We start from the raw sequence: 17,423 nt of genomic DNA on the forward strand, positions 1-17,423 counted from the left end.
GACTCGGCTTCTGCAGGTCTGTGGCTCTGCAGGTCTGTGGCTCTGCAGGTCTGTCTCTCTGCAGGTCTGTGGCTCTGCAGGTCTGTCTCTCTGCAGGTCTGTGGCTCTGCAGGTCTGTGGCTCTGCAGGTCTGTCTCTCTGCAGGTCTGTGGCTCTGCAGGTCTGTGGCTCTGCAGGTCTGTGGCTCTGCAGGTCTGTGGCTCTGCAGGTCTGTGGCTCTGCAGGTCTTTGGCTCTGCAGGTCTGTGGCTCTGCAGGTCTGTGGCTCTGCAGGTCTGTGGCTCGGTCGGCTTCGTCAGAGAGACGTGTGCGAGGGCCTGATCCACAGAAACAGAGAGACATAAGTTTAATGCTCAAGTTTATTCTAATGTAATTTAGAATCGACAACTAATGGAGCTTGTATTTATGTCTGTATGGATTTATAATGTATCTTTATTGTCATATAATGAAATTAGAGAAGATCTAAGTACAACACTACGCTTGCAGCTACGGAAGCTAATTGGAAAAAATGCTAAATACTTGAAGTAAAAGTACACAGAAAGACCTTCATTCAGATTGTTATTGGAGTATCATACTATTTTCACTGTTATTAATCGAGGTAGAAGTAGCAGAAGCTAACCAGTGAGCATGTTGTACTATAACAGATTTACTACAATTGTCAGATAGTGAAATAAAAAGAGAAATGTAGGAGAAAAGATGTTAAACAATGAAACGTGTCTTCTTTCTAAAAATCCTCGTATCAAAATGGAGCAATAATCCAAAAAGCAGCCGCAGTAAAACATCAAGCGACGAGGATTTTCTCATATATCTCGTGGTTTTTAATTAAAGGTTGTATTACCAGATTGGATCAAGTCAGAGTTCATTGAGTGACAGGAGTTGTTTTAAATCCATGTGATTTATCAGTGTTTCCAGAGGAGACTTTTTAAAAATGTTCCTCTCAGATTAATAAATGTTCATCAGGAGGAAGAAGACGCTTCACAGCCTGTGGGAGAAAACCGTTATTATCTATTCTAGGCTATCAACGTATTACTGAGGACCCACAGATGATATCAGTCCTGATGTGTATCTTCACACTACACATGCACTCCCCCACCCTCCCCTCCCGGACCAGGCAGGGAGCCAGACTCCCCCCACCCCCCCCTGCGGGTCCCGGTGGAGTCGGGTTGCCTAGCCCGGTCGGTGTGCAAACATCCGGGAGGAGCAACAACAACCTGCTTTATTATATCACATTGTAATAAACATATTCATATCGTGTTATCGGCTGGTTTCTTACGGTAGCTGTGACACATTTTAAGTCCAGAATACATTTACGCACAAATTCGGCTTTGATCCCACGCGTAGAAGAAGCTAATCCGGACCGGGACGAGGGTCTAGAGCAGGTGGTTTGGGTTCTAGACTATAATTAGACCCGTTCACATCACGACCTGACCTGTGGATGAGGAAGAGGAGCCTACTTGCTGCTCGGAGCAGGGGTGAAGAGGACTTTAGGCCAGATGGCGGTTCTCCTCAGGACCACAGGGACGTGGGCTCCATGGCACCGACTGGTCCGGCTGCAGAGATCCGGGTTCGGGTTCGGAAACAAAAACCCCCAAAGCGGAACCAGCACGAAGTCCCCGATGCTCGTCGTGGATCCAGCGGCTGGAGGACGCTGCAAGGCCCCGGAGTCAGGGCTGGTCTCCTCCTCCTCAGGACCAGGCCCGAGCGGAGCTGGAGGAGCAGGTGCAGTCCGGAACGACCCGGCTCGGCTCGGCTCGGCTCGGGTGCTTCACCTGGGCTGGAGGCAGCGTGCTGTCGGAGGGGAACCCCGCGGTGTCATGTCGGTGTGTGTGCGTGTGTTTGGAGGTTTGCTGATGAAATGGCAGCAGCAGCATCACATCGCCTGACTCATCCCGCATCAGCACCACTACCGTACACGACCGAGCAGAGGCGCAGCGGCAATAATCCCGCATGGATTTTTACATTGTAGGGAAATAAAATGAAAGAGCATCCGGTGTAATGGGCGGTTTAATACGCAAATATTTGAATAGGATATTATTTTATTATAAATATGACCCAGATGGTGGATGAGGAAATATAAACCATATTGATATTATATATAATTTTATACAGTAATATTGTCTTTTGCACACTGTCTACATATTCTTACACTCATTGTATATTATATTACCTATTGTATAGTCAAATACTTATATTCATATTCATACCTCTACTATATATCATATATTATATCATACTCTCTGTATATTCTTGTATACATAAGTCTATATACACATATTTATACATGTGTACATGTTATAATTACTATTATTATATCACTATTACTATTATTATAATAATACTGTTGCTGCCATTACTACTTTATACTGCTTTTATATTGGTATAATTACTATCATATATAAATATATATTATGTTATATTATATACTATATATACTGTACTATTTTTATAGTCTAACAATAACATTACCATCATATCATCAGTACTATTACCATCATCTTGCCACTGCACCTTATCTACCTATTTATCTTGTGTTTCTGTTTTTATTCTTTCTTCCTCAATATTTTTTTATTTTATTCTATTGTATTGTATTTTATTGTATTCAAATATACCGGCTGCTATGACGACTTAATTTCCCTTCGCGGATGAATAAAGTAATCTATCTATCTATCTATCTATATTATAAATATGACCCATGGTGGATCAGGAAATCCAAGATCCAACATTTCAGCCTCTTTAGGGTTTTTATCTAAATTCACTGTCTTAGTGTCAGGTGTTAAACCGTGAGTGAGGAAATAAGAATACAAATATAAAAACATAAATTGATTTCCCCAGAGAAGTTTTCCTGCACAGTTCGTGCAACAAGAGGAAGGAGGACACACGCACACGCAGTCACGGAAGTGGAGGCACACACCACGCACTGCATGATGGGAGGTGTAGTTTGTACACATGCTGCAAGGAGGCGCTAGCGTGTGTGATTGAGATCAGACTTGTAATTTGATGAATCATGAGGCTGTGACTCCAAATAACAAAAACTTATATAAACTCAAGCTTCATTTCCCTCCGCTCTGTTTGTGTGTTGTTTTAAAACAGGATAATTTCCATCTCATTTGAATAATTGTATTTCTCCATGTTCTTCTTTAGTCCAGGCAAAGTAGCGTTTTACGACCGACTAATTGTAAAATAATTTTTTTCATAGATCATTTCTATGAGGTGTCCAGAACAACATACTAAAAGTCCTAAGAAATCCTAGTTGAGGAAATATGTTTAATTCTCATCAATGTGCCAATAAGGCAACAATACACCCCAAAAAGACTATTTTTTTCCTTTACTCCAATCAAAATAAAACTTTACATAATGAAAGTAACCATGAAACGTAACATTTTTTGTATTACAAGTTTCTTTTGAAATTAATTTGACAAGCACATGAGCTCCAAACTTATTGAATATGTCCTAATTTGCATAGGCAAACACCATTCATATGTATTACAAATACATACATAGATTCATTTTCAAAGAAACTTGTAATACAAAAAATGTTACGTTGCATGGTTACTTTCATTGTGTAAAGTTTTATTTTGATTGGAGTAAAGGAAAAAAATAGTCTTTTTGGGGTGTATTGTTGCCTTATTGGCACATTGATGAGAATTAAACATATTTACTCAACTAGGATTTCTTAGGACTTTTAGTATGTTGTTCTGGACACCTCATAGAAATAATCTATGCTGAAAAAAATTCTTTTACAATTACTTCTATTTTTGGCTCCAAAATGGGCTACTTTGCCTGGACTACTTCTGAGCTTCTTAGACTTCGATTTAATGTTTGTTTCAGGATGAGATGAAATGAGAAGTGGTTGGAAAACCCCAGTTACACACATGTGACCGTGGGTGGAGACACACACTCGTGTTTTGGGCTCTTGGATAATTTCAGGAGTTGTGTTACAAAACGAGAAAATATCATTATTTAACTCTGACTTAAAAAAAAAACCAGCTGCTGGTGCAAATCCACTGAAACTGTTTTGTCCCCTAAACTGAATCTAAACCGGATTCTCAACATGAACAAACTGCCATTTGAAGAAGTGAGGACCAATCACATCCTCATAAGGATTTAACAATAACACATATATAACACACAGAGAGAGAGAAACACAAACATACACAAAAAAACACACACACATACACAGTGACAGCAGGGGGCGTGGTCATTCTGCAGCACACACAGTTTTCAGGCTACAGTTTGTCATCTGCATGGCTGCTGTGTGTGTGTGAGTGTGTGTGTGTGTGTGTGTGTGTGTGTGTGTGTGTGTGTGTGTGTGTGTATACCCACACCTCCACACTGTTGGTGCTTCTCCTCTTCTTCTTACTCTCTCTCTCTCTCTCTCTCTCTCTCTCTCTCTCTCGCTCTCTCTCTCTCTCTCTCTCTCTCTCTCCCCTCAGCAGCGGTTTACAACCTCAAACTTCTTCTTTTTTTTCATCATGACGACGACAACTTTTTACGCGGAGACAATCCGGACACTAGCTGCTTCGAGCTGAGCTTATAGGGAGTAATATTAATATTGTTTATAAGACGAGGAATCACAGTTTAATTCTAACGTATATTTAGAAAGTCTAGAATATCAAACTTTTTGGTGCGTAATCGCTCGTTTTTACTTTTTTTTTGAGCTTCCAGGACCAAACATCTGTTCCAGGACCAAACATCTGTTCCAGGACTCGTTCTCTCAGTCTTAGAGTTAAAAGTTTTGTTCGGACTTCTCCTAACTTTCCTCCATACATGAGTTCAGACCTTTATATATATACAGTCTATGGTTCAGACCCACCGTCACTGGACAAACCCTCCGCACTCCTTGGTAATTGGAGACCTCGCTGTTCCATCCACTTTACGCGCGCCCTCCCCCCGCAGAGATGCAGCAGGAGCGGCTGCTGAAGGTCCTGGTCATCGGGGACCTGGGTGTGGGAAAGACCTCCATCATCAAGCGCTACGTGCACCAGGTCTTCTCCCAGCACTACCGGGCCACCATCGGAGTGGACTTCGCCCTGAAGGTTCTGAACTGGGACCACAAGGCGGTGCTCAGGCTGCAGCTGTGGGACATTGCCGGTGCGTAAAGGTGGAGATCACAGGGCAGGAGGGATGAGGGACGTTGTGTAGAGTGTAGAGGGATTGTGTGTGTTTAATGTAAAGCAGCTGGAGGTCGTTACACGCGTCACTTCGCCTTCAGGTGGAACGATGAGGACACGTCAACAAACAGGAGCCTCATTAGGAATACAGTTATAGACAGTGGAGTATAAAGTACTTGAAAGCCATACTTGAGTAAAAGTACAGATATCTTACCTGAAAGTGACTTCGGTAAAACTCATATTAAAAGTACTTAAGTATCAAAAGTATTTGGTGTTGAAATGTACTTAAGTATCAAAAGTAAAAGTACAAGTTCCAAAATTAAAAATGCAAAGTGCTTTTTATGGTAGGCCTATACAGACACAAAACAACCCAACATGTTTCTCCTCAAGATTTATCTCAACTGACTGAAATATTATAACAACAATATGAATATAATGTATATAATGTAGATATAATGAGAGAGAGAGAGAGAGGTGCGCCGTGCGTAGAGGCGTGTGTAGAAGTAGAAAGTACAGATATTTTTGTTCAAATGTAACAAGTAAAAGTAAAAAGTCGTCAGGAAAATAAATACTCAAGTAAAGTACAGATATGTGAAAAATATACTTAAGTACAGTAACAAAGTATTTCTACTTTGTTACTTCCCACCACTGGTTATAGATAACTCGAGAAAACACTGCTATAACCAGCTGCTATGTATAACTTTAGTTTCATATATTTTATCAGGGATATTCAGGTTTAAAAAGCTTTATATTGTTTTAATGTTAATGCAGAATTTATGGGAGTTCAGAGCTGGATGATGATGTGAAGAAAAACTTTATTGACCAACAGTGCAAATCTTAAATATATAGAGTTTATAATGACAATAGTATCACAACATGTTGCTTTATTTCTTTATAACATTTAAGCTTCCAAAATGATGAAAATTATTAATTTACTTTAAATGAAATACTTTTAATCAGTTATCAAGCTCATCTGCACAACATTAGTAAAGCATCAAGTTAAAGTCGAGTGTAGAAAGTCTTTTGCTATAATTAACTATGTTTAAAGTGTGTTTATGAACATGCACAGTTTGTAGAATTTGTTCCTAATGTTAATTACAGACTAATAGATTATTATTCATACACAATAAACTCATATACAGTCGGACGTTCATATGACATCACAGAACACATGTTCAAATTGAAAGTGGCTAATAAATATGTGACAGGTTGATTCTTACTCATCAGAAGATGTTCAATTTGGCTCAAAATAACGATAAAGAAAAATAACTCTGTATATAGTATATTATAGTATAATATAATATAACTCGACTGGTCATAAACCCACAAGAGACATTTTAATTTCAACAAACTTTAAAATGGCGCTCAGACTCCTCAAGTGGCCACGTCGACCGAGAAGCAGAACGTGAGGTCTTCTTCTTCTTCTTCTTCTTCTTCTCATTCGTCGGTTGCGTCTTGCTGACACATCCAACCATGATGGTGCATGATATGAGAAGTGCGTGTTTGTGTGTGTGTGTGTGTGTGTGTGTGTGTGTGTGTGTGTGTGTGTGTGTGTGTGTGTGTGTGAAGCCTCTAATACGTTGCACAGGCCCAAAGATTAACTGCTACATAGAGAGAAGCTCTTTGTTTTCATTGCATAAAACCGGTGTGTCTCTATCGGTGTGGAACGTGTGCATACTTTTGGAAATACCTCCCAAACACACACACACACACACACACACACACACACACACACACACACACGCACACACACACACACACACAGTTTGTTTTGCATCCTCTCCTTTCTGATGATCAACATAACAGCTGATAAGAGTCGTCATTTACATTTGCATGGATCCGGTTGTCAGACGAGTGGACTTTAGACCTGTCACACCTGACAACTTCAACACACACACACACACACACACACACACACACACACACACACACACACACACACACACACACACACACACACACACACAGCATTATCCTTGTTTGATTAAGTGAGTGAGTGTTTATATAGACTACGTATAAAGATGGACAACATGTCAGCTCCCATAAGTGAAGCCAAACAGCCTTGGTCGCCCCCTGGTGGCTGGCTGCAGTGCAGGTCATAAACCTTTTCTCAATTCTGTTTTCTATAGCTGCATCAGATCCTCATATTTCTGACCATCACTAAACTTTAGACTCTATTGGAACCACACAGTCAGTTTCTACTGTATGACGCAGTTCAAGTTTATTGTCTTTAGGATCTAAAGCAAAACTTCTGTTTGTCTGAAATGAAACTGCTGAAATAAGAGGGAAAGACAAAGATAGTATCAGCTGCTAGGAGACGCTGTCAAACTGTGTGTGTCTGTGTGTGTGTGTGTGTGTGTGTGTGTGTGTTTGTGTGTTTGTGTGTGTGTGTGTTGAAGCATGTAAGCCCAACTATCTCGTTTCAGCTCTTTTCGCAGGTCACGTGCAGGGTGTGTGTGTGTCTGTCAGATGTTCTCTTGCTGATTCACCACTATAATAGGATCATGTGGAAGAAGTTAGCTTCCAGGATAAAGACGTATTCATATATTCAGTCACACACACACACACACACAAACACAGACACACACACACACACACACACGGCCGTATCTGCATGACATGACTGACATTAGAATCTTGTCCCCACGATGTGTGTCAACAGACTGTGGCCGTCACAACTTTGGCTGCAGGAGTTTACAACAGGACTTTTCATTTCATTTATTATCATTTCATAGAAAACATATTTGTTTGAGTGAGGAAATGAGCAGATTATGTTGAATAATCAATCAAATTACCAGTAGCTGCTGATCTGAATCCCTCAAAGATGAACTGGTCTTTATATTTTTAAATTAGGAGTTCACGTGCACAATCATGTTTAGTTCAGTTTTATGTAAAACTTTTCCCATGAAGGTTCCTCTTCTCTGTCCGGTTCTATAATCAAGTTTAGCTCTGAACATCTTCAGGCCCCTAATCGAGTTTTACAAAGACTCAGATGAACTCTGCTGAGTTGGTTTCAGTCACTCGCCTCCGATCACATCTCCGGCTGATAATCAACTAAACCTCCCAAAATAACCCCCGTGTTTCTCTAACAGGACAGGAACGCTACGGCAACATGACCCGCGTGTACTACCGCGAGGCCGTGGGCGCGCTGGTCGTCTTCGACATGACCCGGCTGTCCACGTTCCAGGCCGTGCTCAAGTGGAAAGGAGACCTGGACTCCAAGGTGGGAGCAAAGGTCAACTTGGAAAGAGAGGAGATGGAGGATGGAGGGATGAGAGTGGGAAGGAGGGAGGAGGGAAGGGAGGAGGGAGAAGGCAAGGAATGAGGTAGAAAGGAAGTGGATACTAGGAAGCATTTTGACTTTAAGTCCAAGGAATGTTTTTCAAGAACTAAAATGCTCCTTCCGACCCTTGTTCACCTGCTATATAATTATATATATATATATTTATAAAGTATAATCGTCAATTTTTCATGTCTGTCTTTTAAGTTTTTATATCATTAAATGTACATTACACCTTAATTTACAACCTATTTTGATCATATTAATCACCTCTGTTAAAGGAGACTGGCATAGGGATGCTGAGGGCTGCAGCATCCCCTAGTGGCAAAGGGCTGTTACTGCAAGAGGGAAACGATTTCCAGTATCTCATCTTCTGTCTCGTGTAATTTCAGGTTGCTATGGGCAACGGGCGGCCGGTTCCAGCCGTTCTATTGGCCAACAAGAGTGACCAGCGTCGCCAAGGCCTCTGCCCCAAGCTGCCCAAACTGGAGAACTTCTCCAGAGAGTACGGGTTCGTGGGCTGGTTCGAAACGTCTGCGAAGGTGAAGACCAGAGAACTCTTTGTGTGTCTGTCGCATTCTGCTGAGTGGCTCGTTAGCGTCTGTGTCACCCTCTCCTCCTCCTCCTCCTCCTCCTCCTCCTCCTCCTCCTCCTCCTCCTCCTCCTCCTCCTCCTCCTCCTCCTCCTCCTCCTCCTCCTCCTCCTCCTCCTCCTCCTCCTCCTCCAGCTCCTTCAGATTCAATTAGCTGTTCTTTCCTCTCTGTTTTTTCCTTCTCGTCTTCACACTTTTCTGTCTTGTTGTCTGAGCCACATTTACACTTCAGGTTGAAAATAATCTGAAAACCTCGGTTACACATTTTCAAGTGAATGAGTGGAACTGAGGGTTTGTACATTGTTGATGGTGGCAAGTTTTGTTGTTTTCCAAACGAAAAACATGATATTTTGCCATTTTTCTTTCTTTTTGGAATTTAATTTCCTTTCATTCGCAGCTTGAAATGACAGATTTCAAACCTTTTGAATTGGTTCTATTTATTTAACAGATAAGACTTTGATATAAAACGTGTTTAAAATATGTTAGTGTGGTATTTGGAATCAAGAGGTGGGGGAAAAGTGAATACTGGAACTGTAATGATCTGTTTTAATAATGATATTCAGTCTAGAAGCTCATCAGACTGTCTGAAGTAATTTGCTGTATAATCCAGCAGAGGGCGCTCACTTTCACTTAACCTATTCCATGACCTCTGGACGTATGAGTAAAGTATTTCAGTAAAGTTTTCATGCTTTAAGTTAAGGGTTCTACACTTTAAACACTTTACCTTCTACCTCCCTCCAGGACAACAGCAACATCGACGCCGCCATCACGTGTTTGGTGAAGAGCATCATGTCCGTGGAGGAGGAGCGAGTCCCGAGCGACGCCACCAGCGCCACCACCAAGAGCGACGCCATGGACAGCGTGGTGCTGCCGCACTTCGACTACAACCAGAAGGAGAAGGGCCTGAGCGGGTGCTCCGGTTGCTCCTCGTCCAAATCCAGAGACAACGACTGACGGATATATTCATATGTTCTAACTTGAAGTCGTCTCCTCTCCCTCTGCTTCCACAAATTTTATTTTTGTAACAGAAATTAAGTTAAAAAAATGTGTCCCATCATTTCCACTCAAAAAGGCCCTTTATTTTGAAAAAGCCATGGTGACGTTGTTTCCTTTTAGAAACAGTTTTTGGTTGTGAACTCTGGAAAATGTCCAGAATATCAGGATTCTTCCGGTTTTACATAATGGGGTTGGGCACTTTCACCTCCTGACAGGATGACATCACGTTCTTCAATGGGAAACAACCTTATTTAAACAAGTGGTACCAATACAACAAACTTGAATTTGAAAAAACCCCAATCCCTATGTGTGTTCCCCATTGAAGAGTTTCACAGTGTAGGCCTGCGATCATCAGATTTTCATTTATTCTTCCCGCAGCGATCACGAGAGGATTTTCTTTGTCAATGATAGTCAGTGAAGCTCAGGTCAAAGGTCAACACATTAGAGCATTCAGTGTTCGCTCCTGCATTCCCTCAGGAGTCCACATAGGGGCGCTGCAACTCAGACACATGAGGAGATCCACGTGAAAACATGTTGGGTCCATTTATTCCACACATGCAATAAAAAGGTGGTTTGAAAGTGTATTGATGTTGTGTTGTAGCACTTTGTGTGTATGAATATCTTCAGGTTTCTTATGTATCATTCAGTCTATGAGTTTGTTTTTGCTGCAGCATCTTTTTCTCTTGACATGAAGTTTTGCCTTTTTAAAACTCGCCTATAAATGAGCATTTATTTGTCTTTATTAGAAGCATTCACTCGTCCTGTCATCATTTCTTCACCTCGAACTTCTTCGTAAAGATTTTCTCTCTCGTGCATGATTACGGGGTAGATCAGAAAGAGCAGTGTGTGTGTTCTCACTTGTGTACTCTCTTTTCTTTGCTGTTCATCCTTTGGCACAATACTCTGTGATTTCGCAGCTTTCCTCATGAATAGCCCATCACCGAGCCTCGTTCTCCCAGCAGCATGTGTCCAGTGGCCGCTCGCTGGGAGCAGCTTCTCTTTGTCAGATCCATCGACACTTCACAGGAGAGACAATCAGTCATGTGAGAGGCAGCGGTCAAATCATCCAAAATCAACCTTATGCTCTTATCAGATCTCGCCGTGGTGCTCGGAGGCGACACAGGAGCAAAACATCACAATTTCATCTTATTTGTGTATTGCAGATTTCAAGGTTACTCAGTATTTATTTTCCGCTTCCTGGGAGAAGGAGCATTTCATTGTCGTCCTGTGGGTTTAGTCGCTGGAAATACAAATTCGAACCCATCGAAGGGTCATCGATGTTTTTAATAATCCCCCAAATCCATCATACAACTGATTCTCTTATATCTGACTTCATTAAGTCTAGCCTAAATGTCTGCTACCAGAACTAGCCATGCTGGAGGCGCGAAGAAAACCGAGCTGATACGACTGATACGGACAAAACCCTGTCAACTTAATGTAAAAAAACGAAACAACTTTTATAATGTACTTTTCTAATGAACCCTTTCGAACCGACCCTGTTGATTTCAGCCCCCGACTTACTGCCTGGAGTCAACTTTTGTTTCATGAGCCAAAAATAAACCGTTAAGTGCCTCATTTTTCTCCCGTTTACTCAGAAATGAGCAGAACATTATTTTAAATCGTTACCCGCTGCGTCTGACACTGGTTTCGACCACCAGGTTCCATTCAAGAGTGACTCGCTCAGTGTGAAGTGCTTTTGACAATAATTGACGATTTGAAGTCTCCTTTATGTTGACTTCATTTGTTCACAGTTGCGTCTTCATCCTCCTCCTCCTCTTCCTCCCTCCCCCTGCTCACCGCCTGCAGATGTCCAGGCTATTTTCTCTCTCTCTCTCTCTCTGTGTTAATGGCTTCTATTCTTGCATGTTTACTCCCGTCCTCCTCCCTCACTCCCCCCGGCGCTCTTCACAGCAGCTGTACAACCTCTGCATCGATTCCTTCTCCTCAGGAACAGACTGTGGGCATTTACTCATTGTTATTTGCTGGTTTTCTCGAGACACCTGTTGCAGATCTGAAGAGCGACTGCGGACGGATCATTTCATCCTGTGAGTTGAATTTTGTGATTTCTTTATCTTTTCTCTTCTTCTAAATCCTCAGGGGTTAGAATCTGTGCACTTTTTCTAATTTAGACTCAGTTATTATTAAACCTTTTCGATGCAAGTGTTTCATTTGTTGTTGAAATGTTTCACAACGAGCTTCTTTTTACTGCGTATGATATATTTTGGCGTAAATTATTATTTACCGTAAATTTAAGTGTTTAGAATTTTCTCATATATATTTCAGATTTTAGTTTTTAATGATACTTTCAAAATAACACATTTTAAATACTATTTAATCATAGTCTGTTTTCACCAGTACAGTGATGAAATTGTTATTCATGTCTAAAATCATGCAATGCTTTCATAACCAATATTTAATTGGGAGTAATTGTTGATTTCATTCAAAATTCACATATAAACTCTACGAATTGAATTTGAATCACTAAACAATTTAGCTGTGCATTCGAATAAATCATAACTAATAACCGATCCCAGACACATTTTGAACCAGGTGACGTTTCTGTCTGAGTCCTGATGGTGAATTCCTGTGTGTGTTTCCAGTGATGAAGATGGTTGCAGCTGTGAGGATCTGCATCAGTCTGCTGCTGCTGCTGCACTCCAGCAGAGGTGTGTGTGTGTGTGTCTATGTGTGTGTGTGTGTGTGTGTGTGGGAGTCCAGCGGCTCAACAGCTTTTTCACTTCTCTATTAATGGAGAAATCATTTCAATCTTAATAACCAATAACTGGCTTTGATTCTGCGACTTGATTATTAGTCTTCACATTCAGTGGGAAATGCGTGTTTCAAGTGTTGTTACATTTTGATCTGTTATTACTTCACACAAGGAGGTTGTGTTATCTATCTATCTATCTATCTATCTATCTATCTATCTATCTATCTATCTATCTATCTATCTATCTATCTATCTATCTATCTATCTATCTATCTATCTATCTATCTATCTATCTATCTATCTATCTATCTATATATCTATCTATCTGTCTGTCTGTCTGTCTGTCTGTCTGTCTGTCTGTCTGTCTATCTATCTATCTATCTATCTATCTATCTATCTATCTATCTATCTATCTATCTATCTATCTATCTATCTATCTATCTATCTATCTATCTATCTATCTATCTATCTATCTATCTATCTATCTATCTATCTTTCTGTCTGTCTATCTGTCTGTCCAGCTATCTGTCTGTCTATCTATCTATCTATCTATCTATCTATCTATCTATCTATCTATCTATCTATCTATCTATCTATCTATCTATCTATCTATCTATCTATCTATCTATCTATCTATCTATCTATCTATCTATCTATCTATCTATCTATCTATCTATCTATCTATCTATCTATCTATCTATCTATCTAACTGTCTGTCTATCTATCTATCTATCTATCTATCTATCTATCTATCTATCTATCTATCTATCTATCTATCTATCTATCTATCTATCTATCTATCTATCTATCTATCTATCTATCTATCTATCTATCTATCTATCTATCTATCTATCTATCTATCTATCTATCTATCTATCTATCCATCCATCCAGAATAATAAGTGGCTCATTAGAGAGGCAGAGTTCTCCACATGTATATTCACACATGACCTCTCATCCTGGATGAGCGGAGACATGTTTTAATTATTCTTGAAGTTCCCAGAGAATGTGAATTTAAAAATTTAAAAAAAAATAATAATTCTGCTCGTATTCAGGTGCATCATGTTAATCAGTGAATAGTTTTGAAGCCTGGTAAGAGAAAGTATTATTATATGGAATGACGCAACCTCAGAATATCTGGTGAATATTGCACTGGAGCATTTGATGAATCTGGTGGACTTTATGTTCCGTCCTTCACATTAATTCTGAATGTTTTATCTGTTTGTATGAGTCCTGTCACCTGATAATCACATTTGAAAGTGGACTACAACACTCGGTCAGTTATCAAGTTGTGCAAATGAAGAGAGAATTAATTGAAATGTAAATCAGGCGTAGTTATAGATGAAATGCTGTTGATGAATGTGGCAGAACCTTGACAATAATACAAAACCATTATAACACACCAGAGGAAAGAAACTCATCATATGCTTTTTTTAATTGCATCGAAATTTCCCAGCATCCTTTGAGGCGCCTCACTCTCTGAGACTCTAGTTTCCATCTCTTCTTCTTCTCCTGTTTCTTCTCTCAGGTCAGAAGTCCAGCGACGCCTCGGTCCTCAGCTCCCTGGTGACCTTGCTCAGCGTGAGCCCTCAGTCCATCGTCAGCTTCCTGCTGCTGGCTCTGACCGTCGTCATGTCAGGAACCGTCTACTTATGGATCCTCAGATACGTTTGCCACGGCTGCTGTGACCCGGTGGCGGTCGGGGTCGAATCAGAAGCTCTGGCCGTGGTCGTGTGAAGCAGTCAGGTCACACGCGGTGATTCATTTCCTTCGCAGGTTGAAATTACAGGTTTCACACCTGGGGATTGGTTCATCGGACGAGTCAGAGTTGGTTTGAGTCGTCCTCTGCTTCAAGGCCACAATTTATACATTCGAATTTTTATAAAGAAATTGTAATTCGGGCCTTTTAATGAATTATTCTCCTCGGGACCTTTGAATTAGATTTTCAGTTGTTGAAAGTTATGACTCGTTTTGATCCAGTTGAAGAAGAACAGAGATTTCATCTTCTCGTGTCTGAGCCGGAAAACTGACCAGAATATTCATCACAAACATGAAACAGCAAATCTTCAGCCGAGACATTTCTTTAACCTTCATGGAAAACCAAAGTTAACTGTTTCTAGCAACTGCAGCTTATGTGTCGACTGAAAATGAATTTTAATACCTTTATTCTAATTCTTAAGCAGGGCACCAAAGAGACGAGAGGTTGTTTACCCACAGTTTGGGTTTGGTGACCTCTAGTGGTCATAGTAACTATGACAGGAGCTAAAAGGGAAATCAAAACGTTTATTTAGCTGGTGAGCCTGCTGAGAACATTAATTTCATCAAATCATCATCTATTTTTCTACTGTACATGTGAAATAAGAATTGAAGCTACAAGGCGATGTACTGAAAAGCTGTTGCGAATAAATAAATATAAAATAACTTGCATCATCTCTCTATGATTCAGCCTCTGGGGTCCACTCTGCTCTGTCCTGCTCTCCTGCAACTCACTATAAATAAATCCTCTCTCCACGTGAAGAGGTTTCTCTGCCGCTCACGAACCTGAATAAAGAAAACAATCTTTCATAAGTCACTCTCCAGTCGGGCTGTCGAGTTGGCATCTTCATGTCCATTCATACTCGATCAATCTGCTAATTCAACAGCTTGGTATCTTTAGAAAGCTGGATGGATGAATAAATGATCAGAGAGAATCCTGAGCAGGGATTCGATCAGCCTGGAATCCAGCCTGTGTACACACATGACATGCGTGCACATGAACGAGTTGATTGAAGACGTGCTGAGGTCGCGATGCAGGACATTAATGACTGAAGGGTTTTTTGAAGTGCCATATGTTGGCAGCTTTTATTGATTTATGCAGTTTTTAAACATTTAGAGCTCAGACTCCGGATCATTAATCATGAGTTGTGTTTGACGAGAACCTGACAGGCAGAGAACCAGGAGCACAAATACGACCAAAGCTACAAGTGGACAAACGTTTAGATTAGATTCAACTTTATTGTCATTGCACAGTACGAGTACTTAAACAACGAAATGCAGTTTAGCATCTAACCAGAAGTCCAAAAAAAGGCAGTAACAGTGCAGAGTATTGTGCATATTTAAAGTGTAATATGTAAATAAATAAGATCTGTACAGTAAGAAATATATATGGAATAGTACAGTATTAAGAGGTATTGTATGATATTAGAATGATGAATACACTAGCAAGATAAATATATAAATATTAGGGCTGGGCAAGTTAACTCGTTTTAATCGAGTTAACTCAAGTGATGAGTTAACTCGATTGTTTATCCGCCAATTATTTTCTTTTTTCCTGTTCTGCAGCAGTCAGCAACAGACTTTCACAAAATAAAAGCCTGACTTTCACAATAAAACAATAAATAATCAAACCTGAGTTAATGCGAGATAAAATAATGAATCGAGTTGACTCATCACTTGAGTTAACTCGATTGAAACGAGTTAACTTGCCCAGCCCTAATAAATATATAAATATATATAAATATGAATACGCTATTAATACAGTAATAAAAAGAAGTAACAGTCTATTGCAAATGTTCAGTGGTTGGAGGAGGGGGTGTGGCAGTACAAGCCAGGGTGGTGGGGGGGGGGAAGTATAGTTACGACTAAAGTTAAACTAACAAGTCAAGTTACATCGACTCTGGAGGAAACTTTCTGGTGTTTGTAACTGTACCTTAAAGGTCAAGACACCCACGATCTGCATCACCTCGCCTGATGCTTCCCCATCGATCGTAACCATGGCGACCCAGTCTGTGTGCATCTCTGCGTCCTTTGTTTCTACGAGTGTTTATCTCTGACTCCATCCTCGTCGATTGCCCCGGTAATGGATTCATTCCTATCTCTCCCACCATGTTGGCCTTAGGCAAAGTGCCGGCTCATCCCGTGATTGACAGCTGAGAGCCTGAGAGCTCCCTCGTTGCCAAGGGCTACAGGGGCTCCCCCCCCACCGCATCCATCCATCCGGAGGAGTTGCCATGGAAATAAGGGAGTTCTGCCCCTCCGCCTGCAGATGGCAACACCGCACTCCGAGTCAGGGATGAGATGTGAGCTCGTTAAAAACCAGCACCGGGCTCAGACGTCTCATGAGGAGCAGAGTGTAGGTGTGTTCACCCCGGCTCCACCTCCCTCTGCTCCCGGTGCCTCTGCCCCCCCCCCCTGTAGGCATCAGGGTGACTGTCTGCCTGCTGGTCTCTGTGCTGCCGGGCATCACATCTGTATGTGCAGAGCTCAGCTGCACATGTTCCCTTAAAGAAACGTTTGTGCTTTTAATTAAACCTCACGAGACTCCGGATGAAAGTGGGATAAAAACAGTAATTGCTGCATGAACCAAAAAACAACAAATCATATTTTTAGGGAAACTGTTGATTTGGTTGCAGCTGCTGCAGCTGGTGAAAGAGGGTTTGTGTTTTTCTTCTCCTTCGAGCATCTTGTGCCGGGACGTAGAGAGAATATCAAATCAAACCAGGCCGTCTTTGGTGGTCCGTGCAGCGCTAACCACTTCCATCCACTGTGGCTGCATGGCTCACTTCCTTTTTTCTGCAGCATGTACATTTTTTCCACACACGCACGCACACACACGCACACAGACACACACACACACACACACTCTCACAGTTCATTGGGTTTGGCAGAGACGAGCGAGGAAAGAAACCAGATGAGCACAGTGAGGCTGACAGTTACGTATAGGTGGATCACAAGAACACACTCTCACACACACTTCC

General features: G+C 41.1%; 1 protein-coding gene across 1 annotated transcript; it reads left to right on the forward strand.

Moving 5' to 3' along the window:
• The first annotated feature begins 4,831 nt into the window (after window positions 1-4,831).
• zgc:162171 (uncharacterized protein LOC565931 homolog) lies at window positions 4,832-10,439 on the forward strand. Its single transcript, XM_061066141.1, has 4 exons — window positions 4,832-5,090; window positions 8,203-8,333; window positions 8,783-8,932; window positions 9,724-10,439. Exons 1-4 carry the CDS (start codon window positions 4,898-4,900, stop codon window positions 9,934-9,936), a joined length of 687 nt encoding a protein of 228 aa, XP_060922124.1. The 5' UTR covers window positions 4,832-4,897; the 3' UTR covers window positions 9,937-10,439.
• Window positions 10,440-17,423: the final 6,984 nt, after the last annotated feature.

This window comes from Limanda limanda, chromosome 22 (assembly GCF_963576545.1).
Source record: "Limanda limanda chromosome 22, fLimLim1.1, whole genome shotgun sequence".
Taxonomy (NCBI): domain Eukaryota; kingdom Metazoa; phylum Chordata; class Actinopteri; order Pleuronectiformes; family Pleuronectidae; genus Limanda; species Limanda limanda.

Excerpts from the sequence above, each read along its gene's own strand:
- zgc:162171 (XM_061066141.1), top strand. The coding sequence starts at position 4,898 with ATGCAGCAGGAGCGGCTGCTGAAGGTCCTGGTCATCGGGGACCTGGGT. Across the intron at positions 5,091-8,202 it reads GCAGCTGTGGGACATTGCCG|GACAGGAACGCTACGGCAAC; the intron begins GTGCGTAAAGGT and ends TTTCTCTAACAG. Across the intron at positions 8,933-9,723 it reads GGTTCGAAACGTCTGCGAAG|GACAACAGCAACATCGACGC; the intron begins GTGAAGACCAGA and ends ACCTCCCTCCAG.